Consider the following 22894-nt stretch of genomic DNA (forward strand, 5'->3'; position numbering starts at 1 on the left):
TGTTTAGCCTAAAATGCATATATAGAGATCTTGCATGATGATCTGGAAAAAGGGTTAGGTAGGTATGCCTCTGATGATATGCTTTGGCTTCTCCTGGGACCTCTTGCATTAGAGTTGAATAAACTCTTAAGTCGCAGGTTTTAATCCAGTCAGCTCTCCAGATTTTAGTTTTTGCCAACTCGGGATTCTCAGATAGCATTGTGACAGGAATGTCAAACTCCTTCAAAAGGGTTTCACAAAGGAGATTCCATTGAAAGAAAATCGTATGTTCTTTAGCAGTATCCGGCCTGTGTAATATTTGAAATTGGATCGCTGGATTTTTTAACAGTGTTTTCCTAAAGAGATTCAATAGATTCCAGCTGACTCTTGTGTTTATCGAAATGAGGCCCAATTCATATCGGAGACAAACCGTCGAGGTACCTTTGGGAAGCTGTAGAACTCGCGTCCAAAATATATTTTCAAGTGAGTTCCACAGGTCACTTGAACAACCAAATGCGTTTTCACCGCCATAGATTAAGGCGGGTACCACTTTTGTTGGTAAAATTCAATTACTGGTTTTAGGGAGAACTTTCCAAATTTTTTGTTAATTAGAATCGCTTGACAAGCCATCTGTCGGCATTTGCTCTTTGCCAATTCTGCCCATGGTTCATCGTTTCTACTGGCACTGATCTTCATACCCAAGTATGTAGAGTTTTTTACAATCTGAAGCTGTTCGTTACCAAGACACCATCTGTTCTTTTTCCGTCGAATGCTGCGGCCTTGCAGTTTCTCCAAAATTAGAATTTCGCATTTTTGTTTGTTGATTCGAAGGCCGTTATCTGTGGTATAACTGTCGAGACAATTTAGTTTCCTCTGAAGACCTATAGGAGTCAGATCGACTAGAATAAGATCGTCAGCGTAGACCAAGTAGTTGATCGGCGAGCCATGTAGTTTCGGAGGAAATATTGTTACACCAGTGAATGCCTCATTTATATCAGATATAAAGAGGTCGAAAATACTGGCTGCCAAAGGGCAGCCTTGTTTCACTCCCTTCTGTGTACTGATGGGGGCAGATAACGTGCCTTTGGTGTCCAAGCGGATCTGGATAGTGGTATCCGTGTGTAATTCACGAATCACTTCCACTAGACTTAGAGGGCAGTTCCATCTAGTGAGTTTCTCCCATAACAGCTCTCTGTCTATGCTGTCAAACGCATGGGACAAATCTATCAGAGCCAAATAGATCTTTGTGTTAGTTCTGATTGCTTCCATCTTTATGAGGTTCAATATCAATAGGTTCAAGCCGCATCCAACTCCCTTTACAAACCCTGCTTGTCTGGGGTCTACATGGTTATGATCTTTAGCCCATTTTAACAGTTTCTGTTGCAAAAGGGTGGCATAAAGCTTTCCCAACACGTCAAGCAGAGCTATAGGCCGGTAGTTTTTTGGATTTAGACGGTCTCCCTTTTTAAAGATTGGGACCACTACAGCGCATTTCCAAGACTTTGGAGTTGATCGACTCACAATGACTCGGTCAAACAGAGTAACACAAAAGTCTGTCCATAACGCTGGAGTTTTTTTCAGTGTATAATTTGTTAGGCCATCAGGGCCGGGCGCTCTAGAGTCGTGCACATTTTTGATTATATCCAAAATGTCACTTCTCTCAAACGCTAGGTCCCACTTGTTTGACGTCGTAGGTACCCAAGATGGTACGGGTTTATCACTGCCAAAAAGTTCTTTGAAGAAGGTCGACCACTCAGCTTCAGTTACTGCTATGGCTCGAAGGGCTTGCTGTGGAGCCATAGTGTTATTTATCTGTTTCCAGTATGCTGCTGAGTTTTTACCAGCCATTCTTTGCAGCATCTCTTCTGAGTCATTTTGAAGCATAATAGCTGCATGTGATTTAAGCCAGTTTCGGTATTTGGCCTTGATCACTCTTTTACTCTCTTTCATGTTGTCGGTATATGGACCTTTAAGTTTTCTTAGTTCTTGTCTCATCTCTCTTTTGCGTTGCAGAATAGAAACATCGAATTTATGCTTTTGGCGAAACTCGGCGTGTTTTTGCTTACGTTTATGTTCCTCAAAATTTGACAGAAGATTTTGATATTCCAGAGATTTAACAGTGTGTTGAAAGGCATTAGAGATAGCCGCTACTTCTGAATCCAAGAGATTTAGATGTATTCTACTAGTCCCGGTGCATACCGCAAACGGCCAACAGATCTGCTCGCTCACACAAGGGTGGTGAATTGATAATTTTACCATCTCGTGATCACTGTGTTGCATTTTAATGACTTCCAGTTTCGTTGCTCTCTTGTGGATGTTTTCAGTCACAAATATGTAATCAATGACCGATTTTTGATCGTTTCTTCTCCACGTAGGGCATGCCGGAATATCACCAACCGTTTGTCCATTGAGCATGTGCAAGCCTCTAAGATCTAGTTCCAGACACCATTGCGCTGCAGCTTGTTCGCGTTTGCAATTGCCTCTCTTATTTTCATCAGTTTGTGCAATATCTGGAATACAGACAAAATTTAGGTCTCCGCATACAATTAAATCTATCGGTTGCTCCTTTGTGAGTAAATCATCGATCAACGTTGTTACAATATCGATAAAGGTACGCTCTTCATTGCGTTTGTGGTTCCAGTATAAGTTGATAATGTACAGGCAAGCTTCCTTGTTTGTTTCTTTCTGGTAAACACCAACGGCAGAGACCTGAATAAATGGTGAAGGGTTATATGAGTTGAGGATCCGAAATCCAACGCCTTTCCTCACAGCCAAGAGGAGGCCAGCCATCGGCCTTCCCTGTGTTTGTTTTATAGCGGGATTAATAGCTATTTCGAATCCTTCCAACAACGGACTTTGAGAGAGCCATGTTTCTTGTAAACACAGGATGTCCAGTTCTGAGGACCATGTTTCAAATAGATGCATAAAGCCTCTGGTATTCCAAGAACCTATATTACATATATTGGTACTTCTCGGTTCCTGGCATTATGCCATCGGTTCAGTGTTTAAGGTTTTAGCCAACCAGGACCAATCATCGCATTTGTTTGCTGTGATGGCAGGATTCCTTTCATTGTCTCGTGTGGTTGATGAATTTACCATTCCATTAACTGTAATTCTTATCTGATCACACCCATGAGGACAAGCTGCCGAGTCCCATATTCTCGGAGGACTAAACACTTGGCTTTCCTTTGGTTGATTCTCGGTGCTGTTCTCCAGATCTTGAGTAGATCTTTTGTTCACGTTATTCATTGGTCTACTGCGGGACTTTTCTTGGGAGTCAACAAGCAGAACACCACTTTCTGCGTTAGTTATGTCGAATCCTAGGGACATCAGTACAGGACCGGCGTCCAATAGTGCATCTGCTATGATCTTAGAATGCAAATGTAAAATCACAGCATCAGTTTTCGTTTCATTCGGAAATTCGACAATTTTTAAGTCTTCAGAAGTTATCGCACGAAGACTGGGAATCAGCTGACACAGCCGCAACACGTTAAATTGGTTTAGTATCAGGTCATCAGAAGATTCTATGCGTTCCAGTATTAGGCGGTGAGATGCTTGCCGCGTCTCTGTTTGGTGTATTTTCTCCTTTGGCATTGGTTTTTGAGATTGTTTAGTAGATCGGTTCACCCGCTCTGTTTGATTTTTGTTTTTATCTGTAGGCATAGGCATTTTGAACCCAGCATTGCTCACTGTATGAGCCTTGATAGGTGCAACCTGTGTCGGACGTGTAGAAGCTTGCAACACTTTGGCCACGGTAGATGGTTCAGTCCCGACCTGCGGGCCTAGAAATGGGCCCTTTGTACGGAGTTTGGCATCAAGCATCCGTCTTTTTTCATCCAGGGTCACAAAGCGGGTACTCTGCAGAACATCATCTGTGTTCTGCACCGGGGTTGTTTTAATCAATTTGCAGATTCTAGACATTCCTTCAAACGCTTTCTCGTTAGTGGGCCTATGTTGACTGAGCTTCAGAAATGAGGTACAAGGGCTCTTGACTTCTTCCTGGGATGTAATGTCAGGCACGTCTGAATCAATGTAGGTAGGTGCAGCCGAGCCTAATTTGAGTCCATCCTGCGAAGATACCACAGACCTATCTCTGACAGTAAGTTCTTCCTCATCATACACAGATACATTCAGTAAATCGTCGGAACTATCACTAACACAATTTGATGTCTCTTTGAGATCTAATGGCATAGATTTTGTTGAGCTTACGACCATCTTATTTCTACTAGTGGTGTCTTTAGTGATGGCTCCATTGACGGTTACGTTGACTGTTTTGATGTTACGTAAAAATCTTCGAGCGTCGATTCCTCTTCTCGCCTTCCTTGCGGGTTGGTTTTTAGATTTTTTGAGTGAACCACCTGTGGTTTGTTTGTTAAGTGCGGGAGGGTTTTGTGCAGCAATTGGTTTCTTAAAGATGTCGTATATTGCAGACACAGGATTTGCCCTTGAAGGTGGAAACATCGCTTGCGGTTGTGAACAAGTCGAATCTTGATTAGGAGTCAGCTTAGAGGTTGATGCTTCTTGGGGATTTTGTAATGCCAGGTTCGTAACTGCTTGGCTCTCTTTTAGAGCAGTTGCAAATGGAGTCCTAAGCTGGCATTCTTCTACCGCGGTGGTGGCAACCTGCGGATTTGTAGGCGGTCTCCTAAGTTTCTCCGTTGTCTCAGGTGACAAGGTAAGATCTATTGAATTTGCAGTGGCGATACGAGGCACAGTATACTCTGGGGTTCCCTTATTGCTTAAAGTAGGCTCTTTTTGCTCGTTGGCAGGCTCGCATAATATGTTGGCAGCAGTAGTGTTGTCGCTTCTATCTTCGTTCTCTGGTGGGTTAGTTAGTGTACATCTTTTAGTGCTACATGAGGATACTGACATGACTTGTGACTGTTTCGCCTGTATTGCAGCATGGGGGGAGCCTACCCCCTGGTAGCCATGTTCTTTTTTTTGCTGTTGAAAGATACTCAGCGCTTCTTTAGCTACTTCAGCTAAAGGTTTTTTGTTTAAATTTGCATTTTTGGCGTGATCTGATAATGTTTCGAGCGCCCAATCTGTTGTTTTGTGTAGCTCTTGTAACACTTCCTTACAGTGGAGGTTTTTGTTTCCCATGCTCTCCAATTTGTGATTCATGGCAGTAACCACCGTAGAAAGCTCTTTTATGTTGTCATTAAGATTCTCATACATTTTGATCAAAGGTGCAATGGAGATAGCCATAGAGGAGAATATAGTTGCTTGTAGGTCCTTCGTGTACTGAACAGTTCTGGGACCTTCTGTATTTATGGAGTCAAGTGGTGGCATTCGCCTACCGCGGTGTGCCGATCGTCGAATCTTGGGGTATGGTCGTTCCATTATGGATGAATCCGTTGAACTTTGATCAGATAAGGAATCCGTTGTACAAGCGGTATCTTCATTAGCATGCCTTGGCGTTAAGACTGTAGCTGGTGACCCCATTGCGTTGCTAGGCTCTGTCGAACTTCTTTTGAGTTTCTTATTTTGCAAGCAGCTCAAACTGGGAGATATGCTCCCCCCAATCCTCCTTCGTTTATGCAATGAGCTTGACCTCAAGGTGAGCAATATGGGTTGCGTGGTAGAGTAACACGCCCCCGAGCCAGAATGATTTTTTGCAGGGTCCTTTACAGCCAGGTTACCGTTTATATTGTTTTTAACAGCTCTTTCTTTGTTTAAACGAGTAAGGTCCAGTAGCAGTTTGTTAGCTACCTCAAGTGAGTTTCTTCTCTCAGATCCTATTATGGGTTTGGCAGTGGCAGAGCTCGGTGTAAAAAGAGGCGAGACGCCACTCAAGACATTATTCAGACCTAGATCAGTACCCCTCTCTTCAACTTGTCGTGCTGCAAGACACACGGGCACCTTGGTCCCACACATGACTTCTCTAAAAAGTACATCTGGTTCTCCAAATGAAAAGGCCTCTTTGCTGTTGTGTGCTGCAGAGATGTCGGGGTTTCCAGGTGAGGCCAAGGCACTATAGAACCCGGATCGAGGCGACTCATGAATTATGTTTATCTGTCCATTAGCAGTTGGACTAGTAGTTCCGGGAGGCTTGAGAGGAATCCCGGAACCCAACTGCGAGTCACTCAAGACGGCCACGGCGTCCAAAAAGCAGACCCCGACAGGTACACAGAGCTCTCTGCTCAAGCAGGGCTGCCACAAGACAGCGCCCTTTGTAACAGGCAGAGACGATCCCTCCGCCCACCCAGCAAAATCTGCTTCACCCGGGGCGACCATTCCAACCCCGGGCGGCTCCAGGCATCCGGCGAGGGCGGGGACCTCCAAAGCAGCAACGGAGGCTTCGCCGTCCACGTTGCCAACGTCGCCGCAGTCAGCAGCAACGGAGCTTTCGCCGTCCACGTTGCCAACGTCGCCGCAGTCAGTAGCTTCAATACGCACATTGGACCCACAAGACCAGCCGGCCTCCTCGACACTCAACAAGGTAGCGGACAATGATGGATGTATACAGGTGACGGGGGTTTGAAGTGTCTCCACGCGTTTGCCGATACAGTTACAGTTACTGTGTGTAGCACAGTGTTTATGCTGGGAAGCACTCACCTCTGGCATCGGTGCAGCCCGTGCAGATGAGCATAGTCTTGATGGTGATGGTGATGTGGCTGCTGCCGCACTAGCCGCACCTCGAGCGTCATAAAACGGTGCGTGCACGGCAAGGTCCCAAGGGCTATCACCAGAAACAGTCTTTGCCGTCGATCTTGGAGAAATCAATTTTCGTTGAGCGCGAGTTTCGCGCATTCTCACGCTGAGGCTGTGACCGCAAAAATGGGTGGCAGACCAAGAGGGCTACACCCCTCCACTCCTCCAATCCTCTGACTCCTCAGACTCTGCCCTGACTCCGCGCCCGCTCCACGGGGGGAATGAGTCTTTGTAGGCAGACACACCCACAGCGAACGATAGACAGAGCAAACAGACTTTTCCGCTCCACTCTCCACTGCTCCTCAGACTCTGCCCTGACTCCGCGCCCGCTCCGCGGGGGGAATGAGTCTTTGTAGGCAGACACACCCACAGCGAACGATAGACAGAGCAAACAGACTTTTCCGCTCCACTCTCCACTGCTCCTCAGACTCTGCCCTGACTCTGCCAATTATAAAAACAGTGTGTAAAATGTTGACTACGCACAGTCTAGTTTACATCCATTCAACCTTGCAGCCAATGGGGTACATTACTATAAATGGTCAGTGGCAGCAGAGTCTTTGCTCAAGGGCGAGTGATTGTCATTACACTGATCACAGGTGTTCTAGCCTCTCAAATCTTCAGGACTACAATTAAAACATCCAAAACCTGACTCTCAAGGAAGTGCAAGAGCTGTTCAAAAACAAACAAATGAAAGTTACATTGGTGATTGAAAGTTACATTGGTGACTCAGCAAAACCTGTCTGTGTGATAATCCAGATAGGTATTTAACTTTATGTAGCGCTTCATCAATGGCTTGTCATAGCTCTAGGTACTGTGATTATTATACCTCTGTCAATATTCAGTTAACCAACCTCTGAAGGACGTTAGCCAATAAGATAGCTCAGCCGGTTGAGCACTCGTTGCTGCAATCAGTGCGTGATCTGTAGGTTGCGGGTTGGAATCCCGGAAAGTCCAACTCAGCCTTTCGTCCTTTCAAGGTCGATAAAGGAGTACAGACTTTGGTTTGGTGGTAATTGTGATAAATATGTTCTATGCACAGCGCTGTACCAAAAGAGCTATATAAATACCCATTTGACCTCTCGATTAGATTTAGAATTTAGCATGGAGTTCTTGCCTCTCTGCACTGTTGTATCATAACACTGGCATACCATTATGTAGTAATATCTCAAGAAAGTGAGGACTCATTAAACCATCAAATGACAATTCTGCTATTGAATCTCAAAAACGCACAATACAATTCATGTTTGCTTTACTATATAATTGGCTAGGATTTTGTGATTTCAACATTTAAATATATACAGGAGAGATCAAAGGGCCAGACCGTAGAGAAATAATGAAAGGTGTATTCTGTCAATGCAGAAAGCTGCCACATAGTAATGATTTCTGTACAGTTTTTGCACACGTCGGCTGGATGGCGCATACATTTTACTCTTGCAAAGGAGAAAAGTCATTTTTACTCTCTTAAAATCACATTTACTCTCAAAGTTTAAAAATAGAGAGTAAAATACTCCCACCTCCAAAATCTTATCTGGAGCACTGGATCCCCGGGTCATGCTTAGAAACCTCTGGGTATTAAGCGCGTTATAAATAACCAAGCATATCCCATCATATTGTGTGGAATTCTTTTAAGTGACCAGCAAGAATGTGCCCTTCTGGATAGCCATAGCTGGGTATCCTGCAGAATTCCGGCGTGTTGTAAATTGGAGGGGTTGCAGCAATGAAAGCTCTGTTTTCCAAAAGGTTGCCTGGTTTGTTTTTGTGAAGCGATGGGTAAAACGCTTTGGTCAAGTCTGAAGGCTTAGTGGCGGCAAAGGTAGAATTTCTTTCTCAGGGGTCCACCACATAACACCCCAATGGGTTGTGGCCAGCAAAAGCAGTCAGCAATGTCCCTTGCCCATCTTTGGATTCTGGAAACTACCCAGATCTTCAAACAGGGACCCACAGGACATGTACAACACCACAGCACTTGTGGTGCACTATTGGAAGACCATGTTTTTTCCAGCCCCTAATTTTTGCTCATCAGCCTTCTGGTGCATGTGTGATTTTTGCTTTATTTTGGAATTATTTTCAAATCCTACTGTGCCTCATTCGGTATGTAAAATGCATGTCATCAACAAAGCGTGTGAAAAGGCATTAACATGGGAGTTTACATTTTTTCGTAGGTGAGGAAACCATTTTGAAATGTAGTACTTCTTTTTGCCCAAAAACAATAGTGTCAAAAGGACGGCAGACTGACATTGGCACAGGAAAAGAACCTGCAAAAGCCAGGAGGCATGATGCCACATATTTAGACCTTGGATTTACTTCCATTGTGGTCGGAGGTGAAACGAGGCCTCATTGTGTGGAGCAACTTTATCCAATGAGAGCCTGAAACAAACCAAATTAAGACGCCACTTGGAAACAAATCATGGGGATCTCATTGGCAAGAGCAGAAACCTCTTTGCTTGCAAGTTACTAGTTATCAGTCAGCAGAAAAGTACAGTGCAAAATATTGCTTCCACTACAGGCAGTCAGTGCACTGAAAGCAACTTATGACGTTGCCTACCTCCTTGCCAAAAATAAAAAAAATAAAAACATTCACTGAAGCTGAGAAAATCGTTCTACCAGCAGCCATGGCAAGGTGCAGGAGAATGGATGCTGAAAGTGTAGCGGACAAACTAAAAATGATTCCTCGGTCAGACACCATCACCAGCCACCGTGTGTCTGAGATGGCAGAAAATATCACTGCACAATTAATAAGTAGGGTACTGTGGGGCAACAACATTTGAGGATTTTTTGTTTTGTAAAACCATTAAAATCAGGGAAACCGCATCTGAACGGTTCGACATTTTAAATGATTTTACCACAGCTTGAGATGGGAAGCCTTCGTAGCAATCTGCACAGATGGTGCGTCTTCAATGTGGGGTGATAGATCAGGGTTGAAGGTCAAAGTGTTAGCAGCCGTTCCACATGTTGCATGCACACTGCATATAATTCACGGTGAAGCTCCTGCTGCTCGGAATGTAGAAAAATAACTTTTTGATGTACTCCGTTCAGCTGTAAAAATTGTTAATGCCATCCAAACACAGACAAGAGCAAGTCTCTCTGCAATTCTGTGTGCAGAAATGGGGGCAGAACATGGTTTGCTCTTTCACACAGAAGTCAGGTGGCTGTCCAGGGGAAGAGTGAAGCAACGTGTGTATGAACTCCGCAACGAAGCGCAGCAATTCCTTTTGGATGAAGACCCTGGCAAAGCAAACCATCTGTAGGATTCCGCCGCTGGCTTGTGCTCTTGGCATACCTTGTTGATATTTTCAATAAGCTAAATACCCTCACAATAGGTCTTTCCAACAAGCCAATGACAATTCATTTCCAATGAATAAAAAGTACTTGCCTTCTAGACTTCTGCAAAATTGGAGCTCGTGTAGCAGTTCAGTTCCCATTGCTTGCAGAAGCAAATTGAGTAAACATTACAGCTTGCTGCATGTCTTGGCACCAATCACAAGTCGCCTAACAACATTCAGGTCCAGCTTTGATAAATACTTCCCTAAAGAAAATGGCTGGCATTGACTGAGTGATGCAGCCTTTTCTGGCAGAGGAGGTGGTGCATCTTTCCGTTGATACACAGGAGGAGCCGATTGAGCTTCAGTCGGACACTACCATGTAATCTGAATTTAGGAACATTGCAGTGGGTGACTTTTGGCTGAAGGTGAACATGGAGAATCCTACATTGGCATGGTTTGCTATACAGTCTCTTTCCGTTTAGGTCTTCCTACTTGTGCGAAATAGGGTGTTCAACATCGGCTGTCCTGAAAACTAAATACCTGCACAAGGCTGGAAGTGGAGGACAACCTCAGTGGCTGTCTAAAAAAATAAAGCCACAAATGTACTCCCTATCTGCAGAGAGATGGGCCCACCCTTCCAATTAGTACTTGCTCTGTAAAATCAAATTGCCTTCCGCTGAATATACTAATAGGAATGTATTTTGAGAAAATAATATCCCTACTGGAGAATTGTGTGTTTACTTGCACGGTTTCTATGTTTTGATTGGAAGTTATTGTCGTACCGTCTTGGAATGTCGCCCCAACAACATATGCCTTCAATATTATGGCACCACTCATTCCGCAGCCATCTATATAAAAACGGTTTAACACCAACACAGAGGGGTGGGGCAGGGGGGTTTCCCGGACAATTATTTGTTTTGCTCAGGAATGGGGTGGGGGGGGAACTTTGGCATAAAGTTTAATCACCACTGCCTTAGAGGATGTTAAACGGAGCTAGCTCACTGCCATAGTCCCAAAAGGCACCCCCACTCTTGCTGCAGACTTTGCCAAGGTTTGATGCAGAAATCTGGTTCTGGACCTCAAATAGGCCTCAACGTCTACAATAGTGTCGAATAACAGGGGCCTCCCCGTTAAATGCCCAACCTTAATGGCAGAAACAACTAATGGACTATGTTAATGCGTGAAGTATCATAGGTACCCGCATGCGAGTAGGGAATAGTGTTGCAGGTAGCCCCCCCTAGCCCCAATCAAACTCCCATTTTCTAATTCGAAAACACAAAATGAAATACTCTGCACCAACAAATCTGGTGGCTTCTGCAAAGCATGTGAATCTAAGCAAATTCACAAGCCACCTCACTCTGCGTCAAGGGGCAAAAGGCAAGCGGGTAAGGGGGGGGGGGGGGGGGGGGGGAGACACAACCAATGCCACAAAGTAATTTAATGACAGTGTAAAACCAATCAAAAAACATGAGAAACCTTTTCAAAAAGTTGTAAAGCATACAAAAAAAATGCATCCATCAAAATTAAATATCCTGGAAGCGAAAAAAGATGAACTTAATCTACAGTCCCAGCCGGAAGACTATCTAGTTGACCTTACTCTGTTCATTAATGCTGCAAAAGATTATGGCAGTACTTCAAGGCAAGATTTCCAATTCAATTCGATAACACCCCTTGATGGGCAAAAGGATGAAATGCTTGCATGTGGTCCTTACAAAAACGCATCAGTAGATATCACATCTAGGCTTAAAGTCAGGGTGACATTAATGGTTATAGATAATCAAAAATGGCACACCTTCATTCTAAAGCATGGAAGGAGGATGGAACACTCATGTGACCCTCCATGATATAGGGCGAATAATAATTTATTGCACACATATGAAGTACCAGAACCCAGCCTTTTTATCCACAAGACTTGCTTAGATGCTCAACATTGGCACATTTATAGTCCAAAGACTTGGCAATTTCCCCCAACACAAGATTTATATTTCGTACTGGGAACCAATACCTCAGATCAACTAAATTGAAAAATAAATTCAATATAGTAATCATCAAAAGGTACTATATACCCTATCCGATAGTGTCTTTCAGCTACATTGAATTGCTGAAGGGCACGTGAACACCTGGGCACACTAGTACACGTTTTGGTATGCCCATTGGTGCAGAATGTAACATGTTCTCCAAGCTCACCCAATGCCCACACCCATGTACATTTGGGAAAGAGGATTAACAATTAGTGAAGGGATTAAATAGAAATTAGTACATACATTATTTTTCCCGCCCTGCCCGCAAATTCATCCTCATTTCATAAAAGGTCAATGGGGTGGGGGGGTCACTTAAAGGTTCAGATCTGGAGAAGGAAACTGTCGCAGTTGTGTTCATGTGTGAAGTAGGTTTAGAAAAGGACCGGACATGACCAACAAAATGACTCATTAGAAAATGTAACATTAAATATGCTTATTATGTTTATGCATGTACGAACACAAACAATTTTACTCTACTGGTCTGTAACGGCCTTAATTGTAAGGTTCATCCTTCCATTTGTATCAAATTTCATTGCAAATGGTGGATGAAACATTTAAATATCCAGTTTAGCTCGGATGTAGTTTGAATTTTAATCTGATGATTTATTCAAAATGATTTCTTCTGTTAGTTACCAATTTGTTACACAGCTTAACTTGAACGGATGCCCATTGTGAAAAGTTTTATCGGCGGTTTTAGAACGCAAATACATGGAGAAAAAAAAAGTAGATGAAATGATTTGTTCCCTTGATGGACGGAGTCAGAATATCAATAGGGAAGTAGAAAAATGGTGTTTGCCACCCCTAAATCCAGAGTCAAACTATGTGAATCAACTCAGAGCCAAGGTCATTGTTTTAATGCCTGTGTCGTTCGTCAAGAACAGAAAGCTTTGGAGGCTCTTATCCTGTGCCACGCAATACAGAAAAAGAGGCCTTGGTCATTGGATCGCAAATGATGCCTTTTTTGAGTCATTTATACATCAATAAACAAACCAATGTACTGAGCGCTCATGAGTAGCTCAAATTGTATATAAACCTAGGACACATTTGCATAACAGTGTATATGAGAACTGCAATCTATTAATCAAATTTGACATTGACAGTTCAAGAACCAGAAAGATTACAAATAAATTAGATATGAAGAAAAAGAAAAAAATTATATATATACTTTGATTATACAGAGACAGTGGCGGCAGGTGAATTCATTCAAGGAGTGGAACATTTCCTACAAATATGCGTGCAGCAAGGGAGCCTAAACCAACCAAGAGTGATTCAGGGTACCCACCGAAGAAAATATTTTAAAATGGGGCTAAGGAGTAGCATTTTATAGCACGCTTCGTGAAAAATGGGTAAAAAGCCACAGTTTACAATACATTTTGCGGGTAAAACATAAAAACATCCATTAGCTGGAATGTAGCCAACAAAGCATAGGAGCATTTTCCAACGCATTTTTATTGCGCCTTTGCTCACTATATGCCAGAATTCCCACATAAGAGCATACTGAAGTCTGCTTTGCCCAGAATGACAAGGATACTATAAGACAAATGTGCCCATGCTGGCACTGCAGTATATGGCAGTAGCTACACTTACTCCAGTTGGCTTTGGCATGGCATTTTTTACTGGCATTAAGGGCAAAGAAAACATGTACTTTCTGGGAGCACAAAGGCCACCCCGTCCACGCCCCCAGAGTAAGAGCACTTACGTTGGCTTTGCCTGAACACCAGTAAAAGGTTCCCCAGAAAACGTCAGGCTGCCTGCCACAATGTAGTATCCCCTACCCACCCCCACCCCTGCACCACATAACAGCACTCAAATTGCCTTTGTCCAATAATGCCAGTAAAATCTGCCATGCCACTATAAGAACACATCCATGCTGAGGGCACCAAAGCCCCTCAACTTCGCAGGTACACACAGTCCTATCCATTTGCAAACCCATACACACCTGCAATTCATTTGCGCACCCAGAACATGCAATACACTGTCATTCACGCTCACACCCATATACACCACTCACAACATACTCGTTCTTATGCACACTTACACAGAGGTCCCCTCACATAAACACAGGATTTGAAATTGGAATTCAGTGGTCAGAAGCTGAAAGTAGCTGCAAATCGACACAAAAGCAACTAGAGGCATAAATATGTACAACCCCACCAATACATTTCAACACTAGTTAGTAACAATACAACCCTTAGGACTCCCACCTACGAGAACACTCAAAGGGAAAACTAGAATAGTATTTCCACAAAAAGGGAGTGGGGGTGGACATTATGGATTTGAAATAATCACAAAAGTTAGTAACTTGATCATGGTTACGGTCGGAACTAATCTTCCAGGTTTCTGTGAATCTCATTGGTTGAACAAAATGTTCAACATACAAATCTAAAAAACATCCAATTGGGGTGAACCAACACAATGTCTACCAGTTAGAAAGCAGTTGTGGTGCATCTCACAAAATATCCAAAACGTGCAGAACAAGTATGCGTGTTTATGTATAAAAGGTAAGTACAGCAAATCCAAAAAACATGGCCAGTCATCACCCAATAAATTATTGAACATGCTTGAAGCATCATACCTGCTCAGGTTATACTTGTTCAGTTTTTCTGACACTTCCCTTAACCTGCAAAAAGAAAATTAGATTTTAGTCCAGAAATGTACCCAGTAGGTTTCTTAAAATACATTTTCAGTCAGCGTTACTGAGGTAAACCAAGGTAATAGGCTGAATGTTGACAGGTGTTGAAAGGAGCTCAAACAGATATGCACCTTGAAAAAAGTCAAATGAGTTCAGTACCTCAGTTCCATGATTGGTGCATGTATAATCTACAAGGAAGAGGTATGAAGACAAGTAGATATGCCATAAGGTTGGGAACATACTGACCCCAAATAAAGCAATTTTGAAAAATCTGGGGCCTCACACGCCTGTTACTCCACATTACGCCGGAGAGGACCGGGTAGCAGAACAAAGTAAATATTTTCAACCTGAGAGCGACTTTGACGAAGAAGGGTCAGGGAGATCAGGCAAGGGAGTGGAGTGACTCAAAGATGGCAGAACGTGGGCATCTTTTAATTCATGCAGCAGCATTGGGAAAACCCAAGCCTTGAACCTGTTGGGAAGGAACCAGGGTCCTCACGAACCCCCAAGCGCATTAGAGTTAGGTAAGACCTCTTTTAGGCTCTTTAATGGAGTAGGGGCACTGGGAAGGATCTCTCATGGAAATATAATTACATACACAGACACGGGCAGGCACGGAAGAAGGCAGTTACTGTAAAAGTATGAGGCGCAATCAACTATTAGCTGGATAGATTTGGGATTTGTAATGTAATCATGTGGACTTGTTGGACTGGATAGATATATATATATATATATGTGCAATGTCAGATATGATGAGTCGGGCGTGCGTGGCCTACTATAGCATTTATTCAGGAGGAGCATGACTTACCCCCCAGGAGTTAGAGTAGTTGAATCACCAGTGGGGTGATATCCCCCTACTGTGTCCCGAGTACTGGCAGCAGCCAGGAAAAGGGGTAGATGCTGGGTAGCCTGAGATTCAGGGATGGAGCTGGGCACCAATTGGGGTTGGGGAGGGTGGGCAAAGGGGCGGTAACAGGGGAGTTGGGTAAGGTGGGGGAGAGAAGGGAGATGGGGAGTTCAAAGAATTTGTTAGGGAACGAGCTTACACCCACGCACTGCTGCGCATGAAGCGGAGGACCAGGGACGATAGAGGCTGGACTGGGTATGGATGAGAGATGGGAGCCCTTAAGTTAACAACCTGGAACATCAGGGGGCTCAGTTATTTGAAGAGGAAGAAGATCATGATGTATCTAAGGAGGCAGAGAATAGACATCGCCCTATTACAAGAAACTTAACTTATGAAAGAAAAACATTATGTGATAAGGAAGAAATGGAAAGGGACCACCATAGGGGCGACATATTCAGCATACGCCAGAGGGGTAATTACTTGGATAGCACCACATGTCCCCTTTCAGTTATTACAGTCCACCGTGGAGTCTGATGGGAGGATGGTGGCGATAAAGGGATTGATAGAAAATAGAGAAGTGTGTATCATTAACACATATGCCCCGAACCAAGATACTGTGGCCTACTTCAGGGCCTTATATAGCACAGTACCTCGGGGGTGCAGTTATATGCAGAGGAGATTTAATTGCACGCTGGACCCCAGAGTGGACATATCAGACAAAGCTAGATAGACCTACCCCTGCAGCCAAAACCTGGAGGACCCTGTTGGGAGACTTCATCTGGAGTATGTATGGAGACTGCACCACCCATCTGAAAGACATTCTCATTATTCGGCCCCACAAAACTTGTATACACGGCTAGACTATATATTCTGTCATTTGTGTGATGAGTTTCAAACTATGCTAATGATATTCAGCCGATAACTTATCTCAGTGGGAGCTATGAAGACCGGGATCTTATCACTAGAATCTACAATAGCATTCAGAGCTGGATGGCAAACAATGGCATGTGTCTCAATGCAGCTAAAACCGAGCGATTGATTTTTGGCTCCACTCGGGCATGTACAAAACTGGATGGTGCGTTTTCAAGCTTTGTCATCCAAAACCAGCCCATAAATGTTGTTGCTAAAGTTAAGACTCTGGAAGTTGTTTTGGAAGCTTTGTTAAGTTCAGAAGCCCAAGTTAAACACACTATTAATAAGGCACAATATTCTCTAAAACTAAGATTAGTCAAACCTTTTGTATTTCAGATGAATTGCACAACCATAGTTAGGGCTCCGATTATGCCACCGATTGATTATTGCAGTGCACTCGTGGTTGGCGCCTGCAGGGGTTGTTGGCAAAGGTTACAAATTCTGCAGAACGATGATGTGCGATAATCAAGTGCCTATATGGTCGGGCGCCCAGTTACCTCCAGGACGCAATCAGCGTTCATTGCCCTAAGAGAGTAACTAGATCCAGTGATCTTGTACGCCTGGCCACTCCAAAGAGTAGACCGGTAAAGGGTCTGGGGAAAGCTTTTCAGGTACAGGCGGCGTACCTGTGGAATGGTCTCGCAAAAGACATAGCTGCTGAAAAAAAAAAAAAAAAAAAATCACTTAAGCGTATCGGAAAAGGCTGAAGACATTTCTTTTTGAGTCACTTCTCATCTAATCTGTGTCTCTCTTTCATATGCTTCTGCGCCCCGATGCCTGCGGGCTTTTGGTGCATTACAAATACAATAAATAAAGGACACCTACAACTTTATACACTGTTGTAACACTTAGCTGTAGTCCACAATGAATCAGTTGGCGTTTGAGTTTACTAATCACCAACATCTTTCTTGTCAATTTCAAACGGGCTCGATCAGCTTGCTGGCATTTGCATTAATCGCCCTTACATGTCATTCTGTGGCAGATTATCACTCTCAACAGGTTCAAAAAGGCAAGTGTTTTCAGAAAATGTACTGAAGGTAACCACAGGCTATTAGTCATAAGTCAGGGCTCGAAGATTGCAGGGGGGGCATTTAGATTTTATTGGGAAGGTGCTTTTACTATTGCAAACAGGCTGGTAATGGTCCTTGAAACTAGGAAATTATTATAACGGGTGCACAATCTGCTTTTTGGAGAAGGGGAAATATTTGACATTGGAAAGTTTTTTTTTTTTTATATACCAACTGTGCTGTTTGGGCCAATGATGTCTAACCCAGAGGTTGGTAGTGCTGTTTGTTTATTGGTCCGATCGTAATATTTTCAATTTTGGTTTTCTGTCATGTCCAGAAAAACCGCTGTAGCGGAGGTGAATGCATGAGAAACTGGGAGCAATTGGTTGGAGTGCATGGTAGGAGGCGTTGCTTGTCTGTGGGTGAACAGCTGGACACGCCAGTGAAGACAAGAGGGAGGGTTGTCTGGCTCATCATGGGGAGTAAGCGACAGCTTTACCCTGCCTGCTGTTGCATTGGCTGTGGAGCGATTTGGAGGGGGGCGTGTGGGGGGCTTGGTTCAGTGCAACCAAGTCGGTCTTATGGGTTTTAGTGTTAAAGTGGTCTTTTTTTAGCACTTCTGCAGACAATTGGGTCACGTTCTCCACTACGTCGTCCATTTCTTCAATCCCTGACAGGGAACGAAATAGCTACTGACTAGCAACTTAAAATGCTTATCACACCCGCCTACACCATCGCTATGGTGACTATAAAGCAGGGATGTTGGCGAGCGGATTCGTACAAGGTTAAACTTCCTCCAAAAATATACTGTGCAAAGAAATTATGGAAGCCACCAACAATGTACTGGGGGTTCCGGTGGATACTAGTCCGGATACTTTCTATCTATCTTGGGTTTAAGCCTACTGTGCTGGAAAACTTAAATAACAGCACAGGGGAGCATTTTTTTGTTGCGTTCCACAGCCAAGCACTTCACAACAGGTGGAAGAAAGCTGACCACCCTCTTTCAATATGTACATACAAAGATTATGAAGAATGATTGCTTGAGAGCGGACCATGTATTCAATTCATGTCGTATATAGGCATTCCTATATGTTTGGAAAGCCATTCTGGAAATGCTTCTGGAGGTTACATATTTTTTTACTTGCGCCACAAAGAACTGCAAGCACTGAACCCGATTGATGAGTGATGTGTTTTTTAAAGATTTTTTTAGATTTTTTTTTTTTTTTTAGAGAGATGGCAGCTTTGTTTCCAGAATTGAGCCTGAGAATACCCGTTTGGAAGTGCAGAAATAATAAATAAGGAACGTCAGTGTGAATGGCAGGTCTTTTTTGGCACAGCTCATGATTTCCATGTACATTTAATCAACATGCATAAACAAAGATAAAGGAGTGACTATGACAGTTGGGCTTGTACAGAGGAGGAACACCAAATGGGTTATAGTGAAATGCATTGAATTACACACATCATTTTTGACCAGTTATCTTTAATGTTAAAAATTTAAAAAGTCGGATATTTGAAAACATTTAAAAAATTACATTCTGTGGCTTAATCCAAGTCAAGCCTGTTAAATATATAAAATCTTGTTGAACATCAGACTTTAATCAGTTGGGCCTGAGCTATTGCAGGTTTCGGCATCTATTTCTCAGATATACCTATTCTACCAGAAGCAGGCTAAGGAAAGATTAATACAAGCCATAATAGGTAAAATGACAAGTTCTAGGAAAGTAAGAGTCAATGTTGATAGTCATGAGGAAAAACAACATTGATCTTATGACCTTGCATATAGACATGCCAAATAAGCAGTTGAAGGAGGCAAATGGTTTGCATATTATGTTGAAGGTGCAAGGCAGGGTCTTTGATTAATACACTATAAACACCCAATACCCATGAAGAAGCTAACATAACCCTATCCATCTAATGAGGAAATGAGCAAGGAAAACTATTTTGGCACTGGGTGGCTAAGACCACAGATAAAGCACTTGCCCCAGACATGACGCAAGCCTACACCTGATAAGTACGAATATCCGTCAAGGCCGACACATGGAATAACATTAGACTAAGCAATAGCTACTATTACAGTGCTTAGAAGCAAAGGGATTCTGGCAAAAGGCAATTTATAAAAACTGGATATCTGCCCGCAGCAGTCAATATACAATTACCAAAGCAGTCGATATACAATTACCAAAGTGAGATAGCCGCAGCCGGTGTCAGATTTGAGTCTAATGTAAACTCAGAATGAAATTCATAAATATTAGTTTCCTTGCTCAACCTCCTTTAACATTTACACCAAGGGGAGAGACGGGGCTTGTCAAGATGAAGAATGATGTAACCTAAGGAAACAGCCATACAGCAATCTGGACGCGAATAGAGCCATAATTCAGTTGTTCCTAAGTTCTGAATTAAATTTCAAGATGTTATGAACTACATAATAGTGCTGGACCAAAGATTTTTCACAAAGTGAAAAGAAAAAGTCAACAGTAGCAGCGCATCAAGGATACAAGTGAGAAAGAAAGAAAGCACTGTCCTACCAGAGTTTATCCAAAATAACTAACAATCTGTCCTTATGGCAAGCAAACGTACAGTAAAATTAAATAAACGCAGTAACGCGAATGTCCAATGTAAAGAGTATTAACACCAAAAGTTGAATCTAAAAAGTGATGGTAGTATTCAGCTAAACGTTTGCATGAACACTGGCCTTTTTATAACTTTCTTCTCTTCGGACATCACCAAGCCATTACAAATCTAGAAATGAGCACAAATACCTATTAGGTGACACTAAAATATCTAAGGCCCCATTATTCTGGCCAAAGAACCCCTCCTCCAAATCGGTCAATAAAAAGCAGTGCTGGGTCAGAAAGGGCAAGGTTGCTTCTCTCCTTGTCCCCCATTCGATTCTCTCCGCCTTTCTCCTCCTCTTGAATTGCCACACTGGAATAGCTGTCTCGTCGTGCGGTCTGCCTTGCTCGTATTGTGCTCTCGCGCACCACCTTTTAATCCATGTGGGAAAGGGCCGTTGGGTGTGTGTGATTGACAATTGCCTGACTTTGCCTGACCCTTGTATTGGGACATGTTAGGTAAATAGCTCTGGCGTTAGTCTGGTCTTCCGAGGTGTCCGAAAAAGTTCGGGTCGAAAAAGGGTGGGGTGAGGGAATGGTGGAGCAGTGTCTCTGAATGTCCTACGTGGTAGGCTGGGGGAAAGGTGTTGAAAGAAGAGGGATACCGTGTCTCACCAGCCAGTGTTCCACTCCCAGAGGACCCCCTCTCCAGGTGATTCTTCCTCATTGGTCCACCCCCAGGAACTGGATTCAATACAATGGCCGTATCCTGGCCAGCTGGATGGCAGATCCCCGGGGTCTAGTTATGGAGACACCCTCAGGCTTCTCACAGCAATCATCCCTTAGAGGTGGCTATGTTCTGGAATAAATCTTCCCCGCCACATTCTTTTTGTCAGTTTTCCGCAAAGAGTAACAATTGTAGGACACTGGTTTGAAAAGCAGTTTAATGCTACACTTAGGTCACCCTAATGCTGACTCTTTCCTGGCTTTTTGAGACTAGATATTCTGAAACCAATTAGGCATATTTGACCAGTTTCTGCTAAAAAAAAGATAAAGGCTTTTTTCTCTAAGCTGAGAGATGGAAAATTAATAGCTTCTATTGGAACTAAGTCATGGGCCAGTCACATAGGAGTCACGTTCATCATGCATGGATGGGGTCAAAACATTTGCCACCAACGCTCATGGAAAAATGTATGTTCTCGTTTTTTAAATGTGAAGACTTATTCCACCCACAGGCACTTAATGAAGAGCCAAATGTTCACTGACCTCTTAGTGCCTAGTAGCTTTGACTAAACAGCTGCCCCAAACCTTTCTGGCCTCCTCTCAAAAAAGGCATTTGTAGTCTCAATCCTTCATAAGATTTCAAGGCTTTCAAGAGCATTTTTATATGCGCGATTGGCTATGCGTAGTGGACCTGAAGGATTCCTACCTCCATGTTTCACCTCCGCTTCCTCGTCAGTTTCATGTGTCGGCTTTTCCATTTTGAGTAAGCAGTTCTAGGGCGGCGTTTCATCTGTGTTCCCCGGAAAGTCTTCCCAAGGTTAAGACAACAGTCTTTGTACCTGAGGCGTTGAAGGGTCAATGCATACCCCCATTTGGATGACTGAGCAACCGGACGTCTGGGAACATATACACCAGTCGGCCCTCCTCATGTTGCTAGATCTGATTTATGTTTTTCCATGGACCTTTTTAATCACAATCTGCTTTCATTATTCATTTTGAGGAGCAGCAGTGATACTCTGGTATATTACGAGGGAGCAAATGTCCCCCTCCCTCATAGAAATTATTCAAATGTTCAATCAGCTGCACTTCATTTTCTAGCTAGACTCCCCATGGCTTGGTGGTTTCAGTGCTTATTAGGCAATTCTATGGTGCATATGGGGCCCATGCTCATTGGAATACTCATGTTATGTGAACACCTATGTCATGCATTTTTTTTGTGTGTATGTATGTCACTGACCAGGATACCTTTTTTTAAAACTGCGAATTGAATTCCTGGATGCATTATCATTTTCTGTAAATAATTTTCTTGTAAACTATTCTTTGGATAACTAATGTGGATAGTCAATTAAAAAGAACCATATCCCTGAACATTGTTACAAAGGTCACTTTATACTTTGTCTATTTTTGTATATGCTCTCCATTGACTAAATTGTTGAAACTGACATTGAAACAACCATCCTACTTGGTGTACACTAATATCTCCACGTGAGAGTTATCAATATAAGTTTTGAATGACTAAAAAAACCTGCCATATAGGCAAGAATTTAACTTTTGAACTAAGGTTCCGTAGGAGTGCATTTGGGCTTACTGCTTAGTAATAGGCAGTTCAGGTCTTTTTCTAATTGTGTCCCAAGTGGTCTTGTGACGATAGCCTGCCTGCACCTGAAATTTTATCAAAAATTCCATTAATAAATTCCATTGTTGAATGTTAATTGATGCTCTTGAACTTCTACATTCTGTACTAATCACTTTGATCGAAACTAGCTGTGCATTCCCACCCCACAATCCGCTTTTGTCCCATATTTAGCACTTCAGTCATCCATCCAGTGCATAACTTAGTGGTGGCTTTTCTACCCCTGCTCAATTCAAATGGCGATATACCTGTGGTACTGTGCGGAGTAAACCTGTGTGCTACAACCATTTACATTTATTACATTTATATAGCACGCAGGCAGCCCAGGGGCATTGTGGCGCTGTTACTTGTAAAGGAACTTAGTTACAGGTACGGGTGTAGGTTGTACATCATACATGTTAGTCATTAAGGTTTAAAACATGAGAGGTTGGTTAGGTGAACAAGGTAGTTTTCATGGCTTTGTGGAAAGCAGTCAGTGAGGGTTCAGCTCACAGAGAGGTGGGGAGGTTGTTCCAATGTAGTGCGGCAAGGTAGGGGAAGCTGGCGCCACCTGCTCTAGCTCTTTTTACCCTTGGCACGGAGAGCGTATTGGCATAGGGTGTCCTGGTGGGTCTTGTGGATGCGACTGGGTGGATTCTCTGAGATAGGTACGCTGGGGCTGAAAGATG

General features: G+C 43.2%; 1 protein-coding gene across 9 annotated transcripts in view; it reads right to left on the minus strand.

Annotated features, from left to right (window-relative positions):
• The window catches only part of UBR5 (ubiquitin protein ligase E3 component n-recognin 5), a 2447509-nt gene that overhangs the window by 2403323 nt on the left and 21292 nt on the right, over window positions 1-22894 (minus strand). For all 9 annotated transcript variants that reach the window (XM_069621460.1, XM_069621458.1, XM_069621459.1 and 6 more), the window contains exon 2: window positions 14493-14537. In XM_069621460.1, the coding sequence (XP_069477561.1) occupies window positions 14493-14537 (45 nt within the window). The remainder of the gene's footprint in view (window positions 1-14492; window positions 14538-22894) is intronic.

The sequence above is a fragment of the Ambystoma mexicanum genome, chromosome 5q, assembly GCF_040938575.1.
Source record: "Ambystoma mexicanum isolate Mex_15411 chromosome 5q, UKY_AmexF1_1, whole genome shotgun sequence".
NCBI lineage: Eukaryota > Metazoa > Chordata > Amphibia > Caudata > Ambystomatidae > Ambystoma > Ambystoma mexicanum.